This window comes from Hippocampus bargibanti, linkage group LG14 (genome assembly GCF_051943395.1).
Source record: "Hippocampus bargibanti isolate YZ-2025 linkage group LG14, ASM5194339v1, whole genome shotgun sequence".
Taxonomy (NCBI): domain Eukaryota; kingdom Metazoa; phylum Chordata; class Actinopteri; order Syngnathiformes; family Syngnathidae; genus Hippocampus; species Hippocampus bargibanti.
The window spans coordinates 11,834,736-11,844,326 of NC_142747.1; the positions used below are offsets into that span (position 1 = coordinate 11,834,736).

Consider the following 9,591-nt stretch of genomic DNA (forward strand, 5'->3'; position numbering starts at 1 on the left):
AATGTCTTTGAAATAGCACTGTCACAGCAATTTGGCTGACTTGATTCATTTGACCTACATAAGGCCCCACCACTACCCCCTCTCAACTGCATGCCTGATCTGTAGAAGAGGGTGCGTAGTAAACAGCAGGATCCACAACACAATTGCAGCCTACATGCTCAATGTGGGTGTGCACAATCAAGTCTGATCTTTGTTTTTGCCATGCATTTTCACTGGAGCACCATTGTCATTCAGTGCCCTTAAGATAACGCAGGTATGATTTGACACGTATTGCACGTGTTAGGATGAAAAGTAATATTCAAAGCTCCTGCAAGATTTGTATTCCGCTGGTGGGATAAATAGTACAATTATCTCAATTTGAAAGGCCAATGACCTACATTTCAATTGCTCTTTTGTTATGGGTACTCATTGGTATCTGCTGATCACACACAACTGACGTTGAACACAGTACAACTTGATTTGCACAGAAAATCTGCGTAATATGTCAGACATAAAATACTGTGTCATTTTTCATATGGATTCACCCCCACCGTTTGTTTTGCGTCCAATACTATAGTCTATTCCTACTTCAGTATACACATAATTACAGTAACTGGCAAGTAAACGTGTTGTCTGTTGTGGTACACACCTGCGCTCTCTCAAAGTTTTCTCTCTCCAGCTCCAGACTGTTGGCGCCTCCGGTACGTCGAATCACTTTTGGGATGGCGTTGGGTACTTGCTGCATGGAGCTTTTCACTCGATCCATCGTCTCAGGCTCACGAAACGCGCCAACGCTTATTTAAAAAAAAGTCAGAAACCGGTTAATTAACTGTAAAAACGGGGGGAGTTACATTAACTATGGCGGACAGCAGTCCATGCTATGCAGATCTCGTTCGGTTCAGCGGACCAGTTGGCCTCTGCAAAATAACACCCCTGTCTGTCTGCAGCAAAACTTCACGACAATTAATACTTCTGCGACCTTACATTATTTCAAAATAAAATGCCGTCGCATTGATGCATTTGAGTAAACACCCCTGCTCGTCTAGCACACAAGTAGTAAGTAGAACATGGAACACGACCAGAGTTAAAGAAGATATGAATATCGTTTTCTGTAAGTGTATAGTCATGCAGTTTGAAATACACTACATTTCAACGTTTTTATTTTGTGAGGTCAAACCGTCCAAGCGGAACTACTTTGTATATCCACTTTTGGATGCATATCATCCCTCACATGATATCGCTGCTTTTTGACAGCCACAAGCCAATCTGTGGGCACAAAACTGCACTTCCCACTCACACCGGATCTTCTGATTAGTCTGTATTGTATTTTGTCTGGTGTCATACAGTCTTAATATAATAAATGACGTATCTGCGTGAATATTTTGTCATCGCCTAGAGTTTGGGCACCAGTGCTGCTAACGATTTTGGAGACATCAAAGAGTGCCATGCATATGCCACTTTTAACACAGACAAGCGTGTGTGTGTGTGTGTGTGTGTGTGTGTGTGTGAGTGTGTGTGTGTGTGTGTGTGTGTGTGTGTGTGTGTGTGTGTGTGTGTGTGTGTGTGTGTGTAACGGTTATTAAACGATTATTAAATTATGACAGAAGTGACGCAACGGCGCACAGTGTGGCACTAAGTCCCGCCCATAGTTTTCAGAACTAATTGCACGAGATTTATGGTGAGTGGCATTTCTCTGATGGTCTGGATTAACTTGCATTTTCATGACAATATCTTATTTCGTTCCCCCTTTGTACTGTCTAGTGTTATCTAATTAGTCCCTGATTCCTTTTGAGTCCAGATTACTTTTTGTGTCATTATTTAATTCAAGTTTTGTCAAGTGATACTTTGAAGCACATGTGCTTTATAGTGCTTTTCTGTTGCGCAGTTATTCACAAGACGAAACCCATGTGACTTCACCCATCCCTTCTGCCATACTGTGTTGCAGGTAATGATTTGCACAAATAAATGATTGCCTTTACTAACAGTACATTTCTACCCCAAGTTTCTACCCCAGTTATTTTGACAGCCACAAGCCAATCTGTGGGCACAAAACTGCACTTCCCACTCACACCGGATCTTCTGATTAGTCTGTATTGTATTTTGTCTGGTGTCATACAGTCTTAATATAATAAATGACGTATCTGCGTGAATATTTTGTCATCGCCTAGAGTTTGGGCACCAGTGCTGCTAACGATTTTGGAGACATCAAAGAGTGCCATGCATATGCCACTTTTAACACAGACAAGCGTGTGTGTGTGTGTGTGTGTGTGTGTGTGTGTGTGTGTGTGTGTGTGTGTGTGTGTGTGTGTGTGTGTGTGTGTGTGTGTGTGTGTGTGTGTGTGTGTAACGGTTATTAAACGATTATTAAATTATGACAGAAGTGACGCAACGGCGCACAGTGTGGCACTAAGTCCCGCCCATAGTTTTCAGAACTAATTGCACGAGATTTATGGTGAGTGGCATTTCTCTGATGGTCTGGATTAACTTGCATTTTCATGACAATATCTTATTTCGTTCCCCCTTTGTACTGTCTAGTGTTATCTAATTAGTCCCTGATTCCTTTTGAGTCCAGATTACTTTTTGTGTCATTATTTAATTCAAGTTTTGTCAAGTGATACTTTGAAGCACATGTGCTTTATAGTGCTTTTCTGTTGCGCAGTTATTCACAAGACGAAACCCATGTGACTTCACCCATCCCTTCTGCCATACTGTGTTGCAGGTAATGATTTGCACAAATAAATGATTGCCTTTACTAACAGTACATTTCTACCCCAAGTTTCTACCCCAGTTATTTTGACAGCCACAAGCCAATCTGTGGGCACAAAACTGCACTTCCCACTCACACCGGATCTTCTGATTAGTCTGTATTGTATTTTGTCTGGTGTCATACAGTCTTAATATAATAAATGACGTATCTGCGTGAATATTTTGTCATCGCCTAGAGTTTGGGCACCAGTGCTGCTAACGATTTTGGAGACATCAAAGAGTGCCATGCATATGCCACTTTTAACACAGACAAGTGTGTGTGTGTGTGTGTGTGTGTGTGTGTGTGTGTGTGTGTGTGTGTGTGTGTGTGTGTGTGTGTGTGTGTGTGTGTGTGTGTGTGTGTGTGTGTGTGTGTAACGGTTATTAAACGATTATTAAATTATGACAGAAGTGACGCAACGGCGCACAGTGTGGCACTAAGTCCCGCCCATAGTTTTCAGAACTAATTGCACGAGATTTATGGTGAGTGGCATTTCTCTGATGGTCTGGATTAACTTGCATTTTCATGACAATATCTTATTTCGTTCCCCCTTTGTACTGTCTAGTGTTATCTAATTAGTCCCTGATTCCTTTTGAGTCCAGATTACTTTTTGTGTCATTATTTAATTCAAGTTTTGTCAAGTGATACTTTGAAGCACATGTGCTTTATAGTGCTTTTCTGTTGCGCAGTTATTCACAAGACGAAACCCATGTGACTTCACCCATCCCTTCTGCCATACTGTGTTGCAGGTAATGATTTGCACAAATAAATGATTGCCTTTACTAACAGTACATTTCTACCCCAAGTTTCTACCCCAGTTACGTCTCCATCTCCTTGTGCACTCCACAAGGCTCAATGCTACCCCCAACAGGACAAACGTGGCTTCGTTATCATGGAATCACGTGAACTATTTGCAGGACCCTATCTGCACGAGTGACAAGCATACCTCAATACGTATTTTGAGAATTTCAGATAAATACACACACGTGTATTATGGTTGATGTATATGAGAGCAAAAATATGCCCCACGAAGTACTACATGCACCCCCAATCCTTAATTTCCATGATTCCACGTCTCTCTGTCTCTTTTTTTTAAATTATTTGCTCGATGAATATTTATTGCATATCTATCAGGGTCAATGTGGTGCTTCGAACTTTTTCCCCTATGAGCTACTGCAGTAAATGTGAATGCATGTCTTTCTTGTAACCTAGCTGCAGAAACATAGTAGCTCAAAGTGATTATGCGAATTCCACATATGTTTAGCTGAACAACATACTGTGATGGAAGTGTGAACAATGGTAGAGAAAACTAAACTAAACAAATTCTCAAAAAAGACTTTATCAACATCGCAGGGATATTACTAGTGGGCCTCAATCGGCAGTACATATGCACCTAAAAGCTAGCAACCACTCATTTGACGACAATGAGGTTAAAATCTTAGCGAAAGAACATAGATGGTTTGAAAGGGGAGTAAAAGAAGCAATTTTCATAAAACAACTAAATCCTTCATTAAACCGGTTTGGTGAGGTGAAGTTCAATTTGGATCGTTCATACAATAGCCTGCTTCGGCAACATAGGATTAGTAATACTGATGAGGTGATACCGGTCGAAGTGGGGCAATTAGGCCAGTCGTTAGTCAGAACGATAGGAACTATCAGTGGAGCATCTGCAGGGAATAGTCCTCTGCCTGCCAACCTGGGAGCAGGGACCTATCATAGCAGAGTCCGGCACCGCCATGTTTGGACAGTAGGGATATATATATAGGGCCTAAACTACTAGTAAGACTTTAGTTTGCTGATGAAGTTTCTTGGATAAGAAGCGAAACCTCCGACACCTTCAAAGAAGTACAGATGACGGCTGAAGAAACCTTTTCATCAATGGTAGAGAACAAAAGATAGTTTGGCATACAGCTTTTCAGACAGTATTATTTCTTGATTCATAACTCTTTGGATTTGTGGGCTGTCGCTTCTGCACTCTTTAAAGTATACTTTGTTCAACAATATTTTTACGTAATACAGATGACTATTTTTGTCTAGTCTAATGTAAATAAATACACCGGATTGCGTATGATGTATTTCGGTTGTTAAAAGGGTAAAGTTTTAATTGAGTAAAGAACGTGATGCATAATTTATTTCGGTTTATTTACTTGGAAATAACGAATATTGTACACAGCTATTGAATACAACAATGTCTTTGAAATTTGTCATGTGAAATGTAGATTGTGAAATTATTTTGCACGTGTTAATCAGATAATGCAATACTAATACAATATAATTATTTGTGGTATATTTACCACATTAATATGTAGGCAATTTCATTTTAGTCAACACATCTTATTACGTATTATGATTTCAAACCCAGAGTTGACGTCATCACCACCGCCGCAGTCTCGTGACAATGGAGCGAAAGGTATGTGTCTTCATTAGTCATTTACTACTGAGAACATAGTGTGTCGTGAATCGCCGTATAATAAAGTTGCTATAGTATTAGTAGAGAACTAGCGGGAAAAGGGAGGTTGATGAAAGAAAGGATCGAAAAGAAACTCTCGCGAGACTACCACGATACAGAAGAAGCTGGGGCTCGGTCTAAGTTTTCCTCATGCATCAGTAGATGATTCATATCAGCGTCAAGATGTCGGGACGTTCAGGCCGCGCGGAGACTCGGAGTCGGGCCAAGGATGATATTAAAAAGGTTCTAGCCGCAATCGAGAAAGTGCGCAAATGGTACGTAAGCTGTGTAGTTTACAATTTTGAGGAAATGTTTTAGCTAAGCGTCATTTGTTAGCTGCTATGTCGCTCAACTAACTTCAGTCGCAAAAGTTAGATAATTGACATATCTGGTAGCCAATCGCTGTCCTTATTTTCGGAAAAGGGCGGGACCGTGTGATTTTTCTTTTTTTTGCTTTGCGCTGTCAACATGGCTGCGGCTGTTCACAATGAAATGCAATTGACGGTTTACAAAGACAATTATTATGATTTGTACGTGTCAGTATAAGTATAAGTACTATAATTCAGTACACGGAAAATGTGGCCATCTACTGTATGTCGAGGACAAAATTCAACCGATTAGAGGAGATCATTGTTAGCTGGTCTAAATATAGCCAAACAACTGTAATCCCCAGGGAGAAGAAATGGGTGACGGTTGGAGACACGTCCTTACGCATATTCAAGTGGGTGCCAGTCACAGAAACAAAGCAGGTGGCGTTTCAATTATCTGTGTATATATATATATATATATATATATATATATATATATATATATATATATATATATATATATATATATATACACATATACACACACACACACACACACACACACACACACACACACACACACACACACAGTATAATGTGCGTGTGCGTGTGAGAGAGAGACTGGTATTAATGTCTACTTATACCAGATCTTTCGCACGAAGTCGACTGGTGGAGATACCAGAGGGCTAAAAGATGTCGTCCTTGAAAACACCAACTCTTTGCCAGATTTGACCGGTGAGTGTCTTGGGGGGGGGGGGGGGACAAAGAAGTTGAAATAATAGTAACAGTAGTAGTAGTAGTAGTAGTAGTAGTACACAGTAGTTGCACTAAAGTGACTTTAGTTGACTGAAGTGTGACTTTAGTTCACTGAAGAAGCATCTTGGATAAGAAGCGAAACGTCCGACACCTTCAAAGAAGTACAGATGACGGCGGAAGAAACCTTTTCATCGATGGACCACTCCTGTATGACTGAGAGCTTGCACAGATGAAATAATAATAATAATAATAATAATGAGAAGGAGAAGAAGAAAGTTTCATGTCATGCTTCTATCATTTTTATGACTTATTTCTCAAACAAACTATGTATGCTGCATTGGTTGTTTTAAAGTGCCCTTTAAATTTTGTTGAGTTGTGTAAAAATACTATAAACGCATAAGACGAACAATATGCCCATATGCCCAAGTTTATTTAATAAACAATATGAATCTTGTGCTCTTTACATCAGATGAAAACAGCAACCAGAGCTTTCTGTCTGACGGTTATCATCCTAAAATGGATAACAGCAGCAGCAATTCTAGCTCGCAGCCGGTCAGCCCACCACACACCTCCAGCCTCCGAACTGAAGACTCACAACCACCAATGCTTGGTCAGGAGAGTGTGGATGGTATGTTAATGATTTCACATGGATCAACACAGTTGTCTTACTATCCATTTTAAGGTTTGTCCGCTCGGGTTTTTCTGATGTATGTATTCATGCATATCAAACGAAGAAATGCTTTTTTTTGTTTACATTGTCTTCAAGACTTTACTTGTTATGTTGTCCCGCAATGAATCCAGATCCAATTCACTCTGGAAGGGATGGAGCAGATGAGCCTCCAACTTTGATCAAGGAGGACCTTCTGTCATCAGGAAGTGCCAGACGGAGTGCCAAACACACACAGGTTTCATGCCACTTTCCTATAAAGTGGTTCAAATTACCCATAACAAATTCTCAGTTACATTATTTAAAGGTGATGTTCAGTCACTAGAGTCACCATATTTTCCTCATTCTACAGGATGAACCTGAGGAATCGGGAGCTCCTTCTTTAAAGAAGATATGCACAGGAGAAAATGCTGTAATCAGATAGTGTGCTGTGTGAGGATGCACACAAAACCAATTCGCATTTTTTTAACTTCATCTAAGTTTTCAATATTCAAGTTTTAAGTCTCTGTAGTATGCTTGATTTGGGACACCTGTACAATCTAATTCATTCTGTATCTGAGGTCACTGGTTTCTAGTACAGATAAAGATTTGAATTACCTTTATCCTTTAAAAGTATTTGTTTTGGCTGTACATTTATGATATATGGTCTCTGTACACTGTCATCTCTTGTTCTACCCAAAGAGCCAATCCACACTTATGCATTTTTGAGGCACAGTAGGATTTTAATCTTTGACTATTTGATTCTCATGAAATGAGCTACACCCATACATACAGAGCTACATTCAAAAATATGAATATTTTTATTCAAAATAAAAACGACAAATTATAAAACTTAGTCAAAGGAACATGCTTAATATTTGAAGACCAGTATACTGCTTACATTACTTATGTAAATTGCTAGGGTTGGAATAAAACCTTGGCAACATGAAATTTATAATGTCAAGCAGTTTCACAACAACAATGTTGTTTTGGTTCTTGCACATGTCTGAGAAGGTATAATAGCTGGTTATGGCCCAGTATGAAACATTTAAAGTCCTGTAGAAGGGTCAGCTTTTAAAGTGAGATAGATCCTGACGTACCAATTGTCAAATGTGCACTATTAATTTATTAGTGTAGTGTTATTGTAGTTCACAGCAGTGTTTCGCTCATTTACATAATGGAAAGAGGCAATTCTGGTGTTTTGGTCATCTTAGCTGTTCTACAGTTAAATAATAGACAGCTGATTCTGCTGAGTGCAATTTTACATTGGGACATACACACCCCTTTAATCAGCAATGTTTTAAATGTATTTGGCATTGTACAAAAACTAAGCATTACTTTATTTGTGATAACTGGATTTTTTGTTATTGTGAGATTGTGCAACATCTAATTGTGTGGTTGCTAAGTGCACATAGCACAGTGAAAATACAACATTGCAACATTCCCTGCTAAACATAAACATGTTGAACGCTCACAGTGTATTGTCCTTGACATACAGTATATGTACTGTCACAGCCTTTTTTTGTGATATATATATATACACGCCTGAGTATGTGGGTTTATAACATGTAAAAGAGTCCAAGATGCCCGAGTAGGTAGCCGTCAGCAAGTCCTCCCATGAGCCTTCCTTTTTTTGTTGTTTTTGTCCTGTTTCGTGTTTTCTTTTGTCACTTTGTGTTGTTGCGCGTTGTGTGGAATGGATACGGATTGTTTTTCAGCATTTTTGACCACGACATTCATCAAGGAGGAGACTGTTAAGCGGTTGCACCTTTTCGGAAGCATGAATATGCTAGTACTGTTTTTGATTGGGAGGAATGTCGGTGCCATTCGACTGTCATCGCTGGACAGCTCTGGGGCCATTGTGCTTTTTTGTGCCTGTCATGGGCAACATCTTCACAGCCCCGCTTTGTTCAGCGGAAAGGTTGGTGCTGTTGAACAGTCTGCGGCTGGATGGATACATGGCTTGAGGAGCCGGCGATAAGAAGAAAGGAGCGTCAGCGCAGAGCGCCGATGCGTAGGTGGAACTGTTGCGGCTTGGAATTGAAGCGGATTTATGTGGGGCAGGAGATGTGAGACAATCTCTTTTCGTCGATGGATGCTGCAGCGGCGTGTTTGCTTTCAACATTTAGCTTATAGTCGACGTGCACATTCCACCATGATGTCCCTGATCCACTGGTGGAAAGACAATTTGATCTTCATCTAGAACTGCTTCATGTAACAGAGGGTACAGAAAGTGCTTCAGAATGAGTGTTGTCATATTATGTGTTATTTCGTTTTTTTTTTTTTGTCATTTTGATTTCAAGACGGCGCCGCGAGAGTGGCCGCCTTTCCAGCAGCTCATGTAGTTTGTTTTTGTACTTTCATTCCTTTCATTACTTTGCTGCTGTGAAATGTAAATTTCTCCACTGAGAGACTAATAAAGGCAAATCCAATTCAATCTAAATTGAATTTGTTCTTAATCATTATAAGATAATCAATGTTTTATGAAACATTTGATTAGCATGCATATTTTTACTTGTTGCAAACCAAACTACGATTAGTTAGTTAAGCAATGTATTTTATGATTCTGCTGAAATATTAATTGAACGAAATTTGGGACGTGAGCATGGTCAAATTATACTGCACTGGGTTGTTGAATAACAATCAAGTTCAATGGCAATCGACAAACGTCACATCCGGTCAGTTTGACGAGGGCGCCTCGCGAAGA

The 9,591-nt window shown here is 39.8% G+C and overlaps 2 protein-coding genes across 3 annotated transcripts in view; one reads left to right on the forward strand and one right to left on the reverse strand.

Annotated features, from left to right (window-relative positions):
• The window catches only part of hip1 (huntingtin interacting protein 1), a 32,794-nt gene extending 31,875 nt beyond the window's left edge, over positions 1–919 (reverse strand). For both annotated transcript variants that reach the window (XM_089013674.1, XM_089013673.1), the window contains exon 1: positions 629–919. In XM_089013674.1, coding sequence (XP_088869800.1) covers positions 629–745 — 117 coding nt within the window. In that variant the 5' untranslated portion in view covers positions 746–919. The remainder of the gene's footprint in view (positions 1–628) is intronic.
• A 4,282-nt stretch (positions 920–5,201) lies between these two features.
• bcl7bb (BAF chromatin remodeling complex subunit BCL7B b) lies at positions 5,202–7,502 on the forward strand. The gene is made up of 6 exons (XM_089014452.1): positions 5,202–5,449; positions 5,848–5,923; positions 6,130–6,217; positions 6,708–6,866; positions 7,040–7,143; positions 7,258–7,502. Exons 1-6 carry the CDS (start codon positions 5,337–5,339, stop codon positions 7,327–7,329), a joined length of 612 nt encoding a protein of 203 aa, XP_088870578.1. The 5' UTR covers positions 5,202–5,336; the 3' UTR covers positions 7,330–7,502.
• Positions 7,503–9,591: the final 2,089 nt, after the last annotated feature.

Coding starts and splice junctions, on each gene's coding strand:
- bcl7bb (XM_089014452.1), top strand. CDS start 5,337: ATGATTCATATCAGCGTCAAGATGTCGGGACGTTCAGGCCGCGCGGAG. Junction 5,450..5,847: donor ATCGAGAAAGTGCGCAAATG/GTACGTAAGCTG, acceptor TGTAATCCCCAG/GGAGAAGAAATGGGTGACGG. Junction 5,924..6,129: donor CAGTCACAGAAACAAAGCAG/GTGGCGTTTCAA, acceptor TACTTATACCAG/ATCTTTCGCACGAAGTCGAC.